The following is a 21,536-nucleotide window of genomic DNA, read 5'->3' as shown; positions in this document are numbered from 1 at the left end:
TTATGATTCTGTATTTGTATATATGCAAGATTGAAATCCAAAACATACAGTAACACAGCTGTGAGATGTTGAGTGTCCCTAATCCCCAACACCTCTTTTTCAATTCAGAAATCAGAAAAATGTTCCTAAAAGAATCTGAGAAATCAAGCTGGTCTACAGCAAACTAATTACTGAATAGGTGAGTTTCTAGAATAAAATCTCTGCAGAGCTTGGACTACACTCACCAAAATGGCCATTGTCCTTCTTGCTCTCCCCTTAGCATCTGGATGCACATATTGTTTTTGAAGATCCATGTAAGGCTATCTTTTTGACAGTTTTCCCCAAAAAATCTACAACTGTTACTGTTCCTTCCCATGCCTGCATTTGAAAATGACACAAACTGCCAGATGTGTTGTTGCCACTGAACTATGCTTGTGCAACACCAGGCAGTGAGGAAGAAAGTGGGTATAAATTACGCTTGTGTTTATTTGGTCCTAGGATGAGCTGCCAACAGCTCAGAGGCAGTGCTGGCAGCTTCAAGTCCCTGAGAGTTTATGGCAAGCAAACTATGAGATCCTATATCGTGTGCGAATCCATGCTATCTAGAGGTATCACAGTTTATTTTGATATAAACAGTTGCACCTGCTTTCCAGCTATGTTGCATGGCCAGAACACTGGAGGTGAGCTGAACTGACTCCAGGATTTAACACAAAACTCTGTTCATCATTCCCAAACATTTAACATAATGGGGAAAATTAATCCTACTTGTCTGGAGTGGAACTAATGCTACTAAGCAAAAATAGAGAACTGTTTTAAAAAATACCTGTTATTCCATGATATGTTCTCTGCTTAGCACCATTGAGAGGTAGTGGACATATGCAGCATTATTAAGAAAATGTAAACAAGACAATTTGAACATTACTTTGCAGAGTCAGGTCCATTCTCAAAAAAAAAAACAAAACAAAACAAAATCAGTTTATAACTGTGCATTTAATTGACATGTACAGTTACTGAGATTGAACTACATGCATTTGGATGGAGTTTCTTGATGGTTGGTTGTGTTATGTTGTTGTTTGTTGGTTGGTTCGTTGGGTTTTTTTGTCTTTTGACATTCAGACCTAATCTCTAATCATGTTTATATTTTACCTCATCCAATATTTCTGTAATCAAATAAATTAAGTGCTTTTACCTGCAGAGAGTTAAGGTCTGCAACAGTTTTCCATTCTTCTTTTCATGCATTATTTCTGAAAAAGGCTTTGATTTGCCTTTCAAATAAACTTGAAATAAATGAGGGGTTCAGAGAGTGCTTTTCAGAAGCCACTTCAGTACAGAATATAAAAGATGAAAAAACAATTTGAGTTTTAGCCCGTTATTGAAGATAAGCATGAAGTTAGTCCCTAACTGGAAGAAAAATGAGCAGAAATCAGAAATCTTCCACAACTTACAATTGAAAAGACACATCTCAAAATATTCCTGGGAATGCCACCAGTAGCATTAAATGATACTTATTTTTGTTACATCTGGTTTAGCCCTTTATATATTTATTATACCTGAAAATATATTTTCTTAGAGACCTTAAAACAGCATTTCTGCATTATCAGTTCATTTTGTTCTCCTCTTTCCTGGGAATATTAACCAGGAAAAGGAATTCCCAGTCTGCAACAAACAGATTAATTCACATGTTTTACTTTGTCCACATAGAAAAATGCAATTTCTGGATCATTGAGGCATATGGATTATGAACAAGACACTCCAAAAACTAACTATCCAGATGGGGATATACTTAAAAAAATCTTTTATGTCCAAGTTGGATTTCACACCATAACATGCTAATTCAAAATCCAGCAGTACCTGAAAGATTAACATAGCTGCTGCTATCACTTGCACATAGTTGAAAAAGTTTGAAGAAAAAGAGAGTATAAGTACATTCTCCAGAGAACAGAGAGTGTATTTCAAAAAAAAAAGGTGTATTTTTGATTACTTTCCTTTTTTGTTTTTGTTCTGTTGGGTATTTCTGTTAGGTGTGTTTTTTGTGTGTGTGTTTCTGTTTTGTTTTGGTTTTGTTTGTTTGGGTTTTGTTTTTGTTGGTGTTTTGGTTTGTTTGGTTTTTTTTTTTAAGTTTTTTTTTTTGGTTTTTTTTTTTTTTTACAAGACTGTAGTTGTCATGCAAGTTATATGTGATGTGTCTGCTCTCCCCTCCTGTGCAAGTTCACAGTCATGTTTTCAGGCTGTAGTATTCAACACTGTTTTCTGGTATACATATTCCCATAGTTTCATCGAAGGTAGATACAATGCGTAATACCCGTCTCTGGGAAAAGTAATGTTTCAAACAAGCAGACTTTTATCTTAGAAGTGGAGAGGCTACAGTAGGTTGCAATTTCAAAACACCTACTGTAAATAAACATTAAAAATACTCTTAGCAATAAGATTTTATATGTGCACATATGTCCACCTTATCCCATATTTATGTTTGACAACTATTTGGGAATTCAAAGGTGCAGCCCTCAATAATTGTATTATTTAAAAATAGGCAAGGAAGCATATCTACAGAGAAAATAACTTCTCAAATATCAATTTCCAATTTTAAATTTAATTTAACTAGGAAAATATTTAAAATGTGCACATCTAAATTTTTTCATGTTGTTATACATATGTGTGTACGTACACATAGAAATACTCATGTACCACACATATTCACAAAATTTAAGTGGAAATATTTTGGTCACTACTTTCCCACATGTAAATGACATAATATCTTAAAAAATGTCAATAATAATATCATTAAAAATAATATTACATTTATCCCATCATCAGCTTTCTGTGGTTTTATTCTTTCTTCATCCGTATTATGTCCACTGAGCATTAACAGGACAGATTCTCCTTGTACTTCCACAGATGTTGTGCCAACTGAATGTTGCTGACATCACAAGGACACATTTTGTTGACAGCAGCACAAGTGACAAGAGAATCAGGCCCAAACATCCCCAGGTAAATTAAAAACTGGTTGTATCTGCTCATTTGGACCTGATGAAGATATATATACATATATATATAAAATATATATGCCCCACCATCTAAAATTCACCAAATGAAAAACCCATAGCTTACCACAAAGTTTTCAACCAGTAGCATGTTGAACCAAGCTCCCCCCACTCCTTTAATAAATAAAATTAATAAAATAATTGAGAAAATAAATATGGTATAAACTTAAACATTGTGTACATTACACACAGTATAATACATGACGGTTTAGCATTTGACCTAAACCATTTTCCTGACTAGTCAGAGGACACCTAATAAATTACTGGTAAAGAAAAAACCCCAGTATTTTAGAAATAAAGTATGTATTTCTGATATAAATGAGAACCTGTGTGTATTATATGGTGTATATACACACAGTACACACATAAAAACAAACTTATCTTTTCTAGTTTTGAATAGCAGTCTCTAGTGGAGAAAATTGTATTGTACAAATTTAATAAGCAGCTAGATTTCATGTTTAACATTCAAATTAATTTGGGGAGCAAACAAACGTCAGTGCATCTTTTGACTTTGAAGTATGACACATTCATATGTTTTAAAAAATCTCTCTTCAACATTACAAGCAATTTATGGCAAGAATGTACTTTGATGTAAAACAGGACACTTGGCTTACCTTTCAAAGATTTGTTTTGTTTCCTTTGTTTTTAAATAAATCTATTATATAAAGAAATGCATGTGTTGTCAAAAGTCTGTTAAAATTACATCAAAACAACTTGAAAACTTGTTCACTGAGGATAACTGAATTTGATTTCCTGTTTTCAAACATTTAGTTAACAGTTCAGAATATTGCCTTGTGTAGTTTCAATAAAGATGTGATATGAAAAACCATAAAAACATATCTCCATTTCAATTTGTTATGACAACAAAACTTCTAGAAACAGCTTTCTTGTCTGGGCAAGTTCAGTGTACATGTAATCCCTTGCAATAGCTCTATGCCCTTAATGCAATCTGTAATAAACAATGTTCCTCATAAGCCATTATTCCCAAAACCTCAAATTCATGTGACATTCTGAATAAGTCTCCTGAAGAACAGGTTAACAGTTAATTGAACATAGTCAATATATGGATCATGGCCAAAAAACAAACAACTGGCTATTTCTTGTTATCTGTGCATGTCAAATTTTACATGTAAAATTCTCAAGGGTTTTTCGCCTATTTTTTTTTTTTTTTTCTTCTGAGAGGCTCACCTGCCATCATTAGTTGACTTCAAAATATAGTTAAGTGAAAGATAGTATTTCACTATAATTACATGGAATTCATATGAAAAAGTAAACCTTACATTGGCAATACTGTAGAACACCAGAGTAAGCTCCATAAAGAAATACAGTATCCCCAACCAACCAACTAACTGAAAAACCCCAAAAGGAATAAATTTATACAAGCAGATATAGTAATGTTGTTTCAATTAAAGATGCAGCTCTCTCTCACTCCTGGAAGGAATAAATTAGTAACAGCAGTGCTGCTCCACAGTGGAAAGTATCCTGAGAAATTATTAAGAACAACGAAATACAGGGCTGTCATCACTATGTTCTTGCACAAAACACAGCAATTAAATATCTTAAATAAATAAAACAGCAGATAACCTATATTGTATCTATCACAAAAAGGGAATGTGAACTGGGACACTGCTAATTCTTTCATCACTGATAACTGGAAAAGGATTGCATTAAGTGACTGTTAATATCTTTCAAGTTATCTATGGCCAATAACGTACAAGGAGGTAATTTGTAATTCAAGTTTGTTTGTAGTTTTTTTCTTCAACTAGCTACAAGCCGTGTTCTAAATTTTACATTGAAATATGACTCAAATTTAAAACAATCCCTCTCAGAGGAGCATTTTCTATTTTTGTGCAACTTTGATGCAGGATCCAACACAGTCCTATGAAGAGAGACAGTGCATCTTTAGGCTGATTGGTATTGAAATCCCATTTTCTTTAGCTGCATTCTATTAGCTTGGCCAAGTTATCTCGTAACTCTGTTAGTTCAAATATTTTTCCATCAAGAATTTCTAAAAGTGTCTTCAAGTTATTGCGAAAAGCTTCTTGCTCATTCTGACTTTTCTCCAGACGTTGCTCTAGATCAGACAGCTGGACTTCCAGGTCTTTGTTTCGAATTTCTACTTCCTTCAAAGAAAATACATAACATGTTAATGTATTGTCTGCAAACAGAAACCAGTCTAACCTCCTGCTGGTATTCATGTGCTATTTTTGTCAACTGATTTTTGAAACAATTTGTGATTGTGACCCTTTACAGTTTCCACTGAGCCAAAACCAGAACCCAAATTGTTATTAGTATTGCACATGTACTATAATTTCCTCCATTTTTTTCAGTAATTCATCTGAAGGACAGAAACTTTTGGACAGGGATAAAATTTAGTCAGTGAACAATGGATGTGCTATTCAGGTAACCTGTGTAACCTCATCTAGGTGTTCCTGCTCCAGCAGGGGGATTGGACTAGATGATCTTTCGAGGTCCCTTCCAATCCCTAACATTCTGTGATTCTATCATACAGAAATATGCCATCTACTGAAAACAGTTTCTCAAAGGTTTCCCTAAGTTCAAGTATTCCCTTATTTAGACTATATGAATTGTTCAAGTATACAGTCCCCATTAAATGGTCTCATATAGAAGCTCATCCAGAATACTGCTTTACAGATGGAGGAGTACTACCTTACTCCTGTCCCACATTATAGGCCTTTTCACCTGAAAATTAAGACAGAAACATAAACTGGCAAGACTAACGTCAAGGTGAAATCGACTGTAACAAATTTAAACCAGCAAGTGCAATCTTGTCTCGTTGCACTGTGCCCCAAAACTCTCACCTGTAAGTTCTGCAGTAGTGCAGCTGTGGGAGCAGGGAAAGTGCGTGAGCCACCAGTTCTGTACAGACAAGCTGTTCCCATACAGCGGGTGGAAGGATGAATTAGCAGCACATTACACATAGCTGAGGGGATCCCTGAGCAAACTCAGCTCTTGTTAATGATGAAGAGAAGGTCTCTCATTCCAGACAGCTTTCTTTCTGCCCTCTCACTCTTCCACTGTTTTTTTTTACAATTCTTCTGTCTCCCTTAAAGCTAACAAATACATTCATGTTTATATTGAAGAGATCTCAGCTAACCATAAGAAATAACCTGAGCCATACAGAATATGTATTTGGGCAGTCAAGAGTAACAGGTATAAAATGGCAGCTTTGTGTCAAAGTCCGTGGCCTTTCCATCTGTGAGGGTTGTGATGGCAATGTCGATGGGCCACTGCACCCCTGGCCAGAGGAGAGATGGGATCATGTCTTATGAGGAGCAATTGAGAGAACTGGGGCTGTTTATCCTGGAGAAAAGGAGGCTGAGGGGAGACCTTATTGCTGTCTACAACTACCTGAAAGGAGGTTGTAGCATGGAGGGTGTTGGTCTCTTCTCCCAAGTAGCAAGTGATAAGACAAGAGGAAATGGCTTCAAGTTGCACCAGGGGAGGTTTAGATTGGATATTAGGAAAAAATTCTTCACGGAAAGGATTGTCAGACATTGGAACAGGCTGCCCAGGGAAGTGGTGGAGTCACCAACCCTGGAGGTGTTTAGATGAGGTTCTTAGGGACATAGTTTAGTGCTAGAGTTAAGTTATGCTTGGACTTGATGATCCTGAGGGTCTCTTTCAACCTAAATGATTCTATAATTCTATGTGGCCAGAGCTCAGTGTCAGCTCCCAGCCTTGGAGTGGGGGTAGCTCTGGGATCCCCAGCAGCAGTGCAGGTGGAGAAGGGAGAGCCTTGGGGGGCCCGATCTCCTCATAGCTGTGGTTGCTTGTGCAATCAAGGTTTACATCCAAGCTGAACTGGAATACCTCCCTTCTTTGTAAATGGGCAAGTTAGAAATTACAGAGTTTTGGCCACTGGTCTTGAACAGCACAGCTAAGAGCAGGAATTATCCCTTGCTGCCAGGACCAAGAGAAGAACTAGCTTAATCTGTTTAACACTGAATAATATAGTTGCCAAAGCATTAAAGGAAGCTAACTGAAAAGAGTATTTGTAGAAACAATATAAATTAAAATGTCTACATACTTATGTAAGGATTAACTACTCCACCATTGCTACAAATGAACAAGCTAACTGAATATAACCCAGTCCATTCACTCTGTAAACTCTCCTTCATTGACTCTACTCCTGCCCTCCAAACAGTACTGACAAGTACTACCCAGTGTAATGACTGCATGGGTTCAAGGCCCTCTGAGGCTGAGTAACTGCAGTAGAGAAAGAAAAGGGAAATTCAGAGTCCTCTCAGCTCTGCGGGAATGTCCTTCTTTTAGCTCACAGAAAACCGATTGCTGTTTTCCCACATTTGCTCATTCTTTCTGCTTCTCCTGTCACTGCTCCTCTTCTACTCACGAAATGCATGTGCTCTAGGAAGTGTCCTTGCCACTGCTCTTACCCCAGAGATACTTAATTTTTTTAAGTAGGCAAGCCAGTGATGAAAGGGAACAAATCCATGGATATGCATATGGTTTTATTTCATGACATCTGGGCCTGAAAAGCAGCCTGTATCTAGCAGCCTATATCTAGCACTGAACATCATCTTTCAGGCCCTCCTCAGATGCTCTTAAACTGAGGAATTGTTCTGCTGTGAGCTGTTAGGTGGGAGCACCCAGATAAAACCAAAATCTTTATGTTAGATGTAGGAACTTTTATCCATATTCAGCATAAGGTGTTTCCCTTTAACTCTCCATTGCTAGTCCTTGCCCTGCATTTCTTCAAAACAGAAAAGTTTCCTTCTTTTTTTAAATTTTCATTTAGCTTCCCCAAACACATCCTCAGATATACTTTCTCCCATACTTCCTTCTGTTTTATTTTCCCTAACTTCTGCTTAACATATTTAATGACTTATGGTAAGTAGAACTAACTGAAATATGCTATGAGCTGTTGCTTTTAATTTCTGGAAAACACTTCTTCCCAAATTTTATATTTGATCCTTATACATATTTACCCTAGATTAGTATTACTGATTTTCGCAATAGTATTGCATTACATGTCCAGCTCATGCAGTTTCTTATTACAAGTCAGTGCACCTCAAAACTGTTACTTCTTGATGGGAAGAAATGGAGACGTGTCCATATGAGAAAATCTATTCCCCTGGTCGTGCAATTTAAATTTATGTGCAGTTAATCTCATCTAACAATAAACTAACTCTTCTGATACATTCAAGCCCTTTACATGGTTTATTTTACACTGTTTTTTCAAGCTTTTCTTACACCAGGGACAATAATTTGTCATACATTTTGTTTTGTTTTAGAAAAAAAATTATTAACAAGTTTTGATTGTTGTTTGCACTTTAATAATCTTTTGTGGAATTCAGTGCAAGGATCTGAATAAAATATTTGAAACATAGACAACATTTATATTTAGGAATCAGTCATAGTAATAAAGATATCCTGACTTACTGTGAGAATGATACTCATTATAACTCATTGACAGGTCTTCTCTACATTACTAATGAAATTATTGAGTAATAAGGACTCTGATACTTACCATTCACAGTGCTAACATACTGCTCTTCACTGGAATTTGCCAATGATAGATTTCTAATTCTTTCCCTGATATGAATGTGTCAGAAATGTCATACACTTTGATAAACTAATTTCTTTGCATAGAGTTTTTCATACAGGCTATATTCCAAAATGCTTTAGAGTTACATAAGCCATTTGCAAACACAAGAGGGGAAAAAGAAAAAGCAGAAGAAAAAAGAATGAGACAAACAGATATAGACCCTGGAGACAATCACCCTGAAAACAGATGATGAGTCAACTAAGTGAACGGATGTGAGATGGTCAGTCTGCAGCTACAGAAGAAAACACCATTTCACTGACATCACAGACACAGGGTAAAGTGGCTCAGAGAAAGCCAGTATTATCAAAGCAGGAAGATTATAGCAAGGTAAAGATTCAAGATCTTTTAGTTGGGCTGCATCAGGTCAGTAATAAGCTTTAAGCTGAAGAAAAGCAACTTTTACCTTGAATCCTAAGACAGCTTTAAATTTATTTGAATAGGATCATATAGAACCATTTTCAGAAACTGATCTCCTACAACGTGACATATGAAAATATATACATAATATATCCATTTTGTTACTAAAGATATAAATATACCAAAAGGAAGCTACTGACTTTATAAAGTATAATTTTTAATAAAAAATCTAAATTCTAAAACTGCTTTCATCTCTTACTAGTCTCTCATAATTCTAAGGATGACTAGTTCTCAGCTCATTATTACTTTTCATGTGATCTTACACTGAAATTATTCCATATGCTACTGCTAGAACAATTTACATTTTGAGTCTCTCGGATAAGTTCTTTTCAGCTGAAAACTCTCATACCTAGTCTAAAGCCAGCAACAATTTTTGGAATAGTGGAATAGGCAAGCTCAGATGTATTCAAAATAGTCTTTAAAGAAACACTGTAATAACATACTTTTTCCAAAGAATTTGACTTAAGAATGGGGAAAAATGAATAAACTAATTTTGTTCTTATGTGGTTTATTCTGTAGTTAAAATGACATTCAAGGAAGTTCCAAATCATATAATGCATTTCAAAGAATATCAGCTTAATGATTTTTAAGCTCTGGATAATCTGACAGGGTTTGTTTTCAGCATGATTTAGGTCAAGCCACAGAACAGCAAGGGTCACCCTTCAGTACTTTGGATTTTGAGTTATTTAATGCCTGAGTTTCCAGTCCTATCAAAACTCTTAAGTCTGAATTCAGAGTTTAAACCCAACTAAGCTTTGGCTCAGCCTCATTCAGAAGACAGGTTTCACAAGGGAGGTGTGTCTGTGCTGGTTGGTCAGCCCAGAGACAGAAGGACAGGAGCCTAGACGTAACAAGTGAGGGTATACTGAGGGCATACTGCTTCCAGTAGGCTGAGGTATCTGGCTTTACACACAGTAAAGAAACAACCCAGAAAAAACAATAAAAACACAGTGATTCTAATTCCAAGAAAATGTCAGTGTGTTTTTGAAGTCTGTACTACATAACACTTTGACCTTTACTTTCTCAAAGCACGTTTAAAAACTGAATACAAATTCATCCCAACATGATGATACACAGCCTGACAGTTCAGTGGCACATGACTTCTGGGAAGACACTGCAGTGAAAATGACACCAGAATTGGCTAGAACTTGTATCAATGAAGCACATCTGCTAGTCTAAGTGTATTCCATGCACTTGTAAATGAAATTTTCCCTCAGGAAAAAATAATGACTTACAGCAGGTGGAAATTTTGGTACAAATTCCCAAGGAGCATCCCAACCCACCACTTTGCAACACAATGTAATTTGCATATTTATCTGGCACCTTCAGTGAATATACCACAAGTTGCTCATGTGAACTGCTCACTTGATGATCATTTTTCCCTTCTGTCTAAGTTGAGATGGTGCACTATAGCTCACCTGTAACTTCTGGGTCAGAGAATCATTCTGTGCCTGGAGCTTTCTGGCACTGTCAATTTCTTGTTTCAGTCTTTCTATTTCCTAAGGAAGAAGAAACAACCTCACTAGCAACATTACCTGGCTTGGACTCAGTTCAGGTAAGCTGGCTGCTGCTGCTTCTCCTGAGCAAGCCATTGCAATATCAATAGTGGCAGTTAGCTACTGCCCATCATAGCACATGAAGTTTAAGCCCTGCTTCCAATATTCCTGAATCACAGTCGAAAAAGAGAAGTTCTATTGTGAATAAACACATAAAAGCATTTTTTTTGCTATAAAAATCCCAGTCTTTCCCACACAAAAGATATGAAGTAATGTTTTCCTAGAAAATTATGTACTTTTAATTAGAGGAACAGTTTTATACTTTAAATTCTATTATAATATATCCTCCATTTTTTTCAAGAGAAAAATCTAGTTTTCATTTGTGAGTTGCTTATTATGTCACTAGCAGGGCTGGGCATCAAAAAATTGCCTGCTTTGACCATTAATTTCTGTAAAAAGAGAGTCTAAAAGAAATTGTATCCCTAATTTAGCAAGAAGGAAATAATAAAGTATAAAAAATAACAAATATAGATAAAATAATGAATGAAAGAGAAATTTTTTCTTAGCTTACTTTCAGGAGACAAGAATAGAAACAATTAATGAAACTAAAAGGTATGAAACTTAAAGCTAGCATTTTTCCTCAGAAATCATAGTCACCTCCCAGAAATCCTTTCTGAAAGATCTCTTTGCAACAAATAGCTCAGCATAATTCAAAAGTGCATGGGCACCAAAATAAGAAACATTATCAATCTGAGGCTAATCTCTTAAGTATGAGGGAGTTTGGAAAAAATTTGTTCCATTTTGGAAGGATATTCTGTAACTCATGCATCCTCCTTGGAAACACCTAACAACAGCTCCACTGGAGGAAAGACCCTGCAAGATACACAGCCCCTCGAAACATCCACACCAGTGCCCACTGCATCTGTTACAGAGGTCTCAAGGGATCTGGTCTTACACGGGGAAAACAATCCTTCATACGTGGCTCCTTCCATCTCCTTTTTCTCATCCATAAAGGGGCGATTCTTGATCATTCTGTGGCACAAATCTGCTTTCCTCTAGGACCCGTGCCAGTGCACGTGTTACTCCCTCGCATTTTCTTGCTGCTGGTCCAGCCCAAGGTAGATGGCGCAATAACATCAAGTTACAGGCTGGGGGTTGGGCATGCGTTTAAGGAAGAGGCTGATCTTAGGGATCATAAAAGTCAGCTATCTTAACATAGCCTGAAAAACAGATTGGCCTGAAAAACACACGGATCTATTATTTGCTCCAAACCCTACAGCCCAAAACCCTACTCTCCAGAAACAAGGAAAGTGTGCTTACAGCTTCTTCCCTTCTTAGTGAATGTGGACTGCATCAGTGTGATGGCTGCACTGTAGAAACTACGTATGCCTCAATGCAGAGTTACTTTTGCAAAGAGAGATGCTTGGTAAAAGCAAACAAGAAAAAAATTATATTTTTTTGTTGTTGTTCAGATACCCAGCTCTATATTGGACTGATGTAATTATATACCTGGAAAAATATTAATCATTTCAAAGAAGCTGAAAAAAATGGATTTTACTTCATAACGTCTATAGGAAATAATACAGTATTTACTAGTCATCACAAGTTTAATATTGAAAGCCTTTAGAAATGACGCAACAAAAAAGGCAAGAATAAATGTTAGCAAATACCTCTTCTTTTTTCTTCAGTGTAGACTCTAACTCCTGTATTGTCTGGTTTAATTCTGTTTTATGCTTGTGGACTACATTGGCTTGACTGTTCATACACTCTAGCTCAGTCACCTGTTGAAATAAGTAGAAGCAACACATACAGAATTTATTGCAACAAATTCAAGGTACTATCACTTCTTTGGATAAATAGCTGCATTTGAAATATACCCTTAGTTCTCAGTGACTTATGTTGATTAAAATGGTGAAGGTGTTCTTATGAAGTTAGCATAAAATTAGTTAAAAAATTGTTTTGCATAAAATGGTTGCTATGACTTCTAATTTTTACTGTAATACCTTGGAATCAATATATTCAGTATGTTACAGCCTGAAAAAGCATTAGTTAAAAGTTATACTTACTAATTTTTGAAAATTTTATGAAAGTAGCTGAATTACCATTTCAGAAACAGTAATATCTAGATGATTAAACACAGATCTGCTTGTCTAACTAACCTCTCCATCTGGCACTTTCTAATGTTGCACTTTCTTAATCAACTAAGCTACAATGCTCACCTATTTCCTAGCAAGTCAACTGACATTTCACAGCCTCAATTTCTGACTCAGCATCAACAATACAATAGCAGACACTCAGGCACCAATGTACAGCTGTCAATTTCTTACTTCCTCTACTTTCGGATCTCATCTCTCAGTCACAAAGCCAACAGCTTAATGGCACAATTTGTATTTGTACAGGTCCTCTTTATTAGCAGGGAGCAAACATATGCCTGCATGGATGTCTGCACCAAAACCTTTTTCTTTAGTAACAAACTGTTAAAATATTAAAAATACAATAACTCATTTTTTTTCCAGAAGATATGTGCCTGACAATCTTAGTATACAGTCTTCAATAAAGCTGCATCATCTATGTACAGTAACTAACAAATCTGGCCCCCAAACTCCTTTGAACAAAGTTTATTTCTGTGCTACCCAGTTCTGCAACAAAACCCTTAAGGTCTCCATTTACCTTTCTCAGAGAAGTAGCCCCTAGACAGAGGGCATGTATTCTCCAAGAAAATTTTATTTCTTACATAAAATAACATCTTGAGGAATCAAGGTTGGTGCCCTCCAGCACCGATGTAGTCTAGCTCGTGAAGCCACTGTTATGCCAGTGATTTCAGACTCCGAACTGTTTGTAGGCTCAAAAGGTAGATTACTGAGTGCAGGGAGAAATCAAAGGAAAGCCAAGATGAAATATAAGAAAATTAAACCAAAATCCCTATCAGCTTCTCCTTTCTGAGTCACAGAGCATAAATTTCCCCTCTGTAACAGCTATGAGAAGTCTAGTTTCTTCTACTGGAAAACTATGATTAGACATTTTTGCATATAAGTCTTACAAATGAAAAGAAACTGAGATTATAGTAAATTCTTGGAAGGAGTAAGGGGAATGAGGGATGAGGAGATAGCTTGGTAGCACAACACCTCACCCCTCACCCCCAAGAACTATCTCTGGAATTGTCCCAAAAGAAATAACAGTGCTCATGGCAAAAAATGTAATAGAAGTTTGCTTGGTTTTATATGCCACTGAGCATTACGAGTGAAGTCTTGGATAATTTTCTCAATTTGCTTCAATTACACAAAAATATATCTAGATGATTTATGACTGCTACCAATTATGACTCTTACAGTATTCACCACTATAATCACACAAAAACCAAACAAGCACAATTGTGGCACACTGACTAGGAAAACCCTATGTCTAAACAGTGTCTGAACAAACATCTAAATATAGCAAGAATCACAGAGGTACAGAATAAATTAGGCTGGAAGGGGACCCTGGTGGTCATCTGGTAGAGGGCCCCTGCTCAAATTAGGGCCCATTTTGAAGTCATATTTGGGTTCTCAGGGTCTCAGCCAGTCAAGAACGCTTCACCATCTACTACAGTTGTACATAGGCTCTTGTATTTCTGCCACTGCAGCTTTATGCAGAGCTCTAGTTAATTTCTAAGTTTTTCTGGAACTGTCAAATTCACCCACCTCATCCATCTTCACTCCTTTTGAAGTTCAATTTATCAAAGAATCATAGAATTGTTCTGGTTAGAAGAGACCCTCAAGATCATTGACTCCAACCATAACCTAACTCTAACACTAAACTATGTCCCGAAGAACCTCATCTAAACGCCTTTTAAACACCTCCAGGGATGGTGACTCTACCACTTACCTAGGCAGCCTGTTCCAGTGCCTGACAATCCTTTCCATGAAGAATTTTTTCCTAATATCCAATCTGATCCTTCCCTGGTGCAACTTGAGGCCATTTCCCCTTGTCCTATCACTTGCTACTTGGGAGAAAAGACCAACACCCTATATGCTACAATCTCCTTTCAGGTAGTTGTAGATAGCAATAAGGTCTCTCCTCAGCTTCTTTTCTCCAGGCTAAACAGCCCCATTTCTCTCAACTGCTCCTCATAAGACTTGTGCTCCAGGTCCTTCACCAGCTGCTTTGCCCTCCTCTGCACTCTCTCTAGTACCTCAATGCCTTTCCTAAAGCAAGGGGCCCAAAACTAAACACAGTATTCAAGGTGGGGCCTCACCAGCACCAAGTACAGTGGAATGATCACTTCCCTAGTCCTGCTGGGCTGCACTATTCTTGATACAAGCCAGGATGCTGTTGGCCTTTTTGGCCACCTGGGCACACTGCTGGCTCATATTCAGCTGGCTGTCGATCAACACCCCCAGATCCTTTTCTGTCCGGCAGCTTTCCAGCCACTCTTCCCTGAGCCTGTAGCATTGCATAGGGTTGTTGTGACCCAAGTGTAGGACCCGGCGCTTGGCCTTATTAAACCTCATACTATTTGCCTCAGCCTGACGATCCAGCTGTTTCAGATCCATCTGTATAGCATTCCTACCCTCCCACCCAATTTTATGTAATCTGCAAAATTACTGAGAGTGCACTTAATCCCCTCATCCCAATCATTGATAAAGACATTAAACAGAACTGGCCCCAATACTGAGCCTTGGGGAACACCACTCGTGACCGGCTGCCAACTGGATTTGACCCCATTCACCACAAACTTGTTAAAAATTTCCATGCTTTTTTGCTGAACTGAGTCTCTAATTGGAGGTGGAAGCCTCTGTGAACCCAGGACTAGGGTTGTTATGGGAACCCAGGGTCAGACCCTCTCCTATCCATTGGTAAATACCAGAAGGTTGTGTGGTAACCTCCAAGAAGATCAATCTCTCTTTTAAAGCTCTTGTACTCGGCAATACCTGCTGGCTTTTACCAAATTCTGTCATAGTGAATACTCATTTATGCAAAGTGGAAGAGCCTCAACAGGAGTGATGGAAGAAAACCCAGTCTCTGAACCACCTCTCTCCTAGTGCCTAGTGCCCTAGAAGCAGGTGCAGAGGTGTCCCATCCTGTGACTAAGGAAGGCCTTGGACCTCACTGCTCTCCACATGGTTTACTCTGAGCTGGTACACATGGTGAGGATGCACGTGTTGGTGAGACCCTGGAGTCCAAGGAGGCTGGTGAACTGAACTGGGGTGGATGAAATGTTACAGGTCTCAGCTGCATGTATTGTCGCTGGCTAAAATCACCTCCCAGTACAGCCCTGATGGCTGTGTGGCTCACATGAACACTCCTCAGTGTGGTCCAGTCCATACTAACTCAAGACACTTATTGAAATTGCTTAAGCAAACACAGTTAATTTTGAGCATAGTAGGGAGTCCTCTCACAAACCTTCTTGCCAACAGAGGCAACCACTGTCAGAAGGGCAATTAATTACCCACACTAAAGGGGCTGTGATGTCTTAACTCTGGTCCAGCTTTTCTCTGGGCAAACATCCATCTCTTACTGCTTATACAAGAAAATAATGCATTGTTCAATTATTTTGTTCACTGTTTGTTGAAAAATCAGTAACTTGGAAAAAAAGAACAAATTCAATTAAAAAATGGGTTTACTTTAAACACAGTCATATTTAAATGCCCTACAGAGATCTGAAAAGACATCACATATTTTCATGATCTCTTCTTGAATGTACCTATAAAAAAGAAAATTGGATTGTGATGCTGGAAAATTATGTGATATAAAGAACATGCAATTGAAAACAGAAGCAACAAAAGACAAAGCTCTAGGCAAAAATCTGAAGCTATTTACTTGGTCTATTTTCTTGTTTCAAATTTGATTTATTTTTCTCACGGCCAGGGGTCCAAAAGTCATTAAAACCAACTTTTTATGCACTATGCACACAAGTAGCCATAAAAGGAAGCTAAAATGCTTTAGTCTGACCCCCTCACATTCTCCTCATCCAGTGTTTCATGTTTAAGAGCAAGGCTCAATCAATCATTCTAGCCTTTGCACAGCAACACTAAGCAATGTACCTGTGATTAAGCCTTTTTTCCAGTACAAAATTCAGACTGAAAAATAAGTCTTTGAACAATAACTGATTAAACAAGGTTCTTCTGTTGTGCTATCTTAAGACTGCACTGACCTGCATATCTGAAAAAAGTTAATACTGTGGCTTTGTATTTGAGACTAAAAAAAGAAAAAAATATATTGTTCTTAGCCTCTGTTTCTTTATTTTGCATTTGGGTAAGGATTGCACTTAGGGAAAAGACTTCTGAAAGGGCTTTTTAGTGACTATTTAATGAGCTAACTGTTCTAGTATATGACCATTATTATACTTAACTGCACACTTCAGTGAGAAATACTTCAGCTGAAATAAGACAGCAAGGTAACTTGTTCTGGCAAAGACTAGAACTTCTCAGCAGAGGCCATTTGAGAGTTTCCTGGAAATGTTGATCTAGGTCCGGGGTGTCAAACTCATTTTCACCAGGGGTCACATCAGCCTCACAGTTGCCTTCAAAGGGCCAAATGTAATTTTAGGACTGTATAAATGTAACTATTCCTCCATTTATATAGCTATGTTTGCTACAGGTTGATTCATTTTTTCAAACCACTTCCTGGAGAAAAATTTGTACATTTCTAATCTCAAACAACAATAGTTTTTATTCAGCATCTTAAATTCAGTACCATCAGATCACGAAATTCCTTCTAAACTTCATATAGAAATTACTTTGCTACAGAAATGCAAAGAAAGACAGATTAGAATATATTTTCAGTGTAGCTGTAGCCTATTTTATAGATATACCTGGCACTATTAACTTGTTGTTTCCTAAAGATACTTATAATTATAATAATTATTGTAGTTTTCCAAGATTTACCCATAGATAAAATGACAACCTGAGGGCAGGGAGAGGTGGGGTTTTTTTTCCTTTCCCAGAGTGACAGCAGCTTGGTTGGTTGTTTTTATTTCTTTTCCAAATTATAATCTTGTATATGACACTTTTGTATCATCCCACATTCAGTGAAAGTGAATTCCCAGAAAAAAAACTAATGAAATAGTCTTGGGTCCTAAATGCAAATCTGCTCTAAAAACAAATCAAGGCAAACAGAAAAAGACAGAAAGGACTTGCCTTCAGTTCACCATCCATTAAAAATGATGAATTCACATTTTGATTTCAGAAAACAAAACTACCATAACCTGATTCACCTGTTCAGTCTGAAAAGGTCCCATCTTTTTAGTAAATTGTAAGTATTAACTAAGGGTTGAACCTTGGAAAAAGTCTAGATATGTATTATTTATATTAGGAATCTTGTATAGAAGTGGAGTTGAGAGTATGTACTGGATTTCAGAAATCCTGTCCTAGGAAATGCTCTGATACTCTAATGTCAAGACTGACAATATATACCATTTCAAAATTAATACGGAACTTATGATAGATGAAATGGATATTGGAGGAGTAAAAATGTATACCTGAGAGAAAAAAATATAACCTCTGAAATAAAATGCTCATATTGTTTCTTTGGTATCCCCTAATTTCATGCAAAGAAGGTGATCAGCCTCTGCAATGGTTTATCTTAAGGATTTTTAAAATATTACTCTGGATTTCCTTTTATTAGAAACCAGTTCCACTGTAAGAAGGATAACAGACCTCATGCAGATAATTACAGCCTTCTCTAAAATATAAACTCTTTTTAAGGCAAGATTGTAATTTCAAAAATAAAAAAAAACCAAAGTCACTATATTCCCACGTCTTCTAAAAACTTGACTGTCACAGTTAGAACAATTAGCTTTTCCAGATCTTACTGTGTTGTAGAAAACCTTAATATTCCCCAGAACATCTCTCTTTAATATCTGGTCAATAGTTAACCTTATGACCTCAACTGGGCAAGAACTGCCCTCTTTTTTGCCTTTTGCGGAGTTTTTAGTGCAATGAGAATTTGCTTGCAATTCTAGATGAAAGGACTGCATATGTAAAAATATGGACTTAGTTGTCCATTTTTTGTGCACTCAGGATTGGTCTATCATCACACACACTTGTTTCAATTAAATGCATAGACAAATACAAGCAAAATGGTAATGTTGATTACCATTTTTGATTACCTGTTTTGATTGAATTGCCAAACTAACCATATTTACCCTGTAAAATGCTCATCTATTTTCTTTATTAAACAAATGGTATCAAGCTACTATCTACCCACATGCTAATTACAACATCTTAAGAAGGAAATTATACTTGTATAACTTTTTTCTTTAATCAATCAAACCAAATTTAAATATAAGTTTGCATTGTTCAATTGTGGTAGGAGGGGCTCAGTCTTAAAGGAAGGATGACAAGAGGTAGGCATCACATAAAAAAAAGGTCCTTTGCCAATAATTTTTTTGATCAAAAGTCCATTAATAAATTTCTTGTTACCACACTTTCTGTCACTTTATTTCATATTTCCACTTTTAGAAAATATCCTTCCTTGGTCATATAAAACCAAACAGTTACTCACAGTAGACCTACAATGGCGCTAATAAGTTGTTTAATAAGCACTGACTTCTCAGCAAGTAAGAAGCCCACAATATGGGCTCTGATTCAGCAAGAAACTTTATCACACATCTGCATGTTTGAAATTGAGTTTTGGTTATTCAGTTATTAATGCAGCTGGTGGAAACATGGAAGTGACTGCTAAGGGGTCTGCAAAGATTTTCTACAGAAATTTTTTGGACAATCTGAGCAGATGACTTAAATGAAATCCCATACTTCTTGTGGACTTTAATAATTGCTTTTATAGATTCTTGTTTTCTTTAAGTAGCACAGAAATAACCCAGTAAAATCACCATGGTTTTATTTCAGTACGTTCATGCATTTTTTTAATATCTACTTTAAAATTTCTTTTAACAGGAGTGAAATTAGGGTCCATTATTTGTCAGGTGTTTTTGATGACTACATAAGATGTCCTCATTTAATTAACTGAATGAAAGAATCAGAACATAATAAGATATTTTTAACTTATTTCCTTGGATATCCTGGTAAAGTAATAAGCAAGAATTCAGGAGTTTAACTTTCTATTCTATCAGGAATACCCAAGAGCTTGATCACTTGCCATCATCTCTTGTTATCTCAGATTTCTTTTCCTGCAACTGAATGTTCTTCAAGGACTGCAGCTCCTTTATTATGCACTGGTGTTATTACTGTGCATTAGTGCCTAGTGTCATAGGATGATTTATTTTAGGAGTTAGCATGCAAGAAAAATGTATAATTTTCATTTTTTTTAAATAACAAAGATGAAACTTTGGGTTACTTTCCATAATTTTTATCACCATACAATCCTTTCCTTTATACGATATCAGGATTAATGTTAGTACAAATGCTATTCCATTTGTCTGAAGTAGCTCGCTTCAGGGTTTTTCTTTCTGTTACTGAGCTGTTCTAAATTCATGAACTCACTTTGACTTCTAAAAGCTATGCAAGGTGTGTTGGAGTGCTCCCCAAATCCATTTTCAGGAAATCATTGTTGTTAAACTGCTTCTGGGCAGATTAGAGAAGGTTGAGAGCTCTGTTAGGTTAGGCGCAAAAGTAATTGTGGTTTTGGACCATGAATTTTAAATCATTATAACTAGGCTATAAAACATCTTTATTAAACAAAATAGGAACTGTTACAAGCAACAGATTTTTGCCAATGAGAAATAAGTTAGTTTATTCTTGTAGTGTAAAAATCCGTGCTTTGGGATTTGACAAACTCTTTGAAAGCATTTTCTGCATCCTGCTGGTTGTGGAAGCCTTTTACATGCAAAAAGTTGTCAAGATGCTTGAAGAAGTGGTAGTCAGTTGGCAAGAGGTCAGGTGAATATGGCAGATGAGGCAAAACTTTGTAGCCCAATTCATTCAACTTCTGAAGAGTTGGTTGTGCAACCTGTGGTTAGGTGTTTTTGTGGAGAAGAATTGGGCCCTTTCTGTTGACCAATGCTGACTCCGGGCATTGCAGTTTTCAGCGCATCTCATCAATTTGCTGAGTATACTTCTCAGATGTAATGATTTCACCAGGATTTAGAAAGCTGTAGCAGATCAGACCAGCAGCAGACCACCAAACAGTGACCATGACCTTTTTTGGATACAAATTTGACTTTGAGAAGTGCTTTGGAGGTTCTTCTTGGTCGAACCACTGAGCTGGTTGTTGTCGGTTGTCATATAAAATCCACTTTTCATCGCATGTCACAATCTGATGAAGAAATGGTTCGTTGTTGTTGTGTAGAATGATAGAAGATGACACTTCAAAACGATGATTTTTTTGATTATCAGTCAGCTCATGAGGCACCCACTTATCAAGATTTTTCCCCTTTCCAATTTGCTTCCAATGCTGAACGACTGTAGAACAAATAAGGTTGAGTTCTTTGGCAACTTCTCATCAACTTCGATGATTGCTCTCAATAGGTCATTGTCAATTTCATCTCCTTTGTGAAACTTCTTGAACCACCACTGCACTGTTAGCAGTTCCTGGGCCAAATGCATTGTTGACATTGCGAGGTGTCTCCGCTACTTTATGACCCATTTTGAACCCGAATAAGAAAATTGCTCGACTTTGCTTTTTGTCTAACATCATTTCCATAGTCTAAAATAAATATAAAATAAACAGCAAGTAATAAGTCAGTAGCAAAAAAACATAAAGTGAGAAAAGCACATTAAAATTATGTGTAACATAAGCACATTTATTTAAGAATGTATTCCAATATCAAACAGCAAATTTCAACAATGCAAAAACCACAATTCCTTTTGCACCAACCTAATACAAGCCAGTCAGCCTCACCTCCATCCCTGGAAAGGTGATGGAACAACTCATGCTGGATGTCATCTCTAAGCATGCGGAGGAAAAGCAGATCATCAGGGTAGTTAACATGGATTCAACAAAGGGAAATCATGCTTGACCAATCCAATCACCTTCTATGATGGCATGATTGGCTGGGTAGATGAGGGGAGAGGAGCGGATGCTGTGTACCTTGACTTCAGCAAGGCTTTTGACACTGTCACCCATAACATCCTA

The 21,536-nt window shown here is 36.9% G+C and overlaps 1 protein-coding gene across 1 annotated transcript in view; it reads right to left on the bottom strand.

Moving 5' to 3' along the window:
• Positions 1–4,954: 4,954 nt before the first annotated feature.
• Positions 4,955–21,536, bottom strand: part of LOC308051389 (homer protein homolog 1-like) — a gene marked incomplete at both ends in the record, with an annotated part of 58,413 nt that continues 41,831 nt past the window's right edge. Inside the window, 3 exons of the mRNA XM_080361817.1 lie at positions 4,955–5,143; positions 10,446–10,526; positions 12,194–12,304. Coding sequence (XP_080217943.1) covers positions 4,955–5,143; positions 10,446–10,526; positions 12,194–12,304 — 381 coding nt within the window. The remainder of the gene's footprint in view (positions 5,144–10,445; positions 10,527–12,193; positions 12,305–21,536) is intronic.

This window comes from Nesoenas mayeri (assembly GCF_963082525.1).
Source record: "Nesoenas mayeri genome assembly, chromosome: W".
NCBI lineage: Eukaryota > Metazoa > Chordata > Aves > Columbiformes > Columbidae > Nesoenas > Nesoenas mayeri.
The sequence above is the reverse complement of the archived record's forward strand: the minus strand, read 5'-3'. Positions and strand labels throughout refer to the sequence as shown.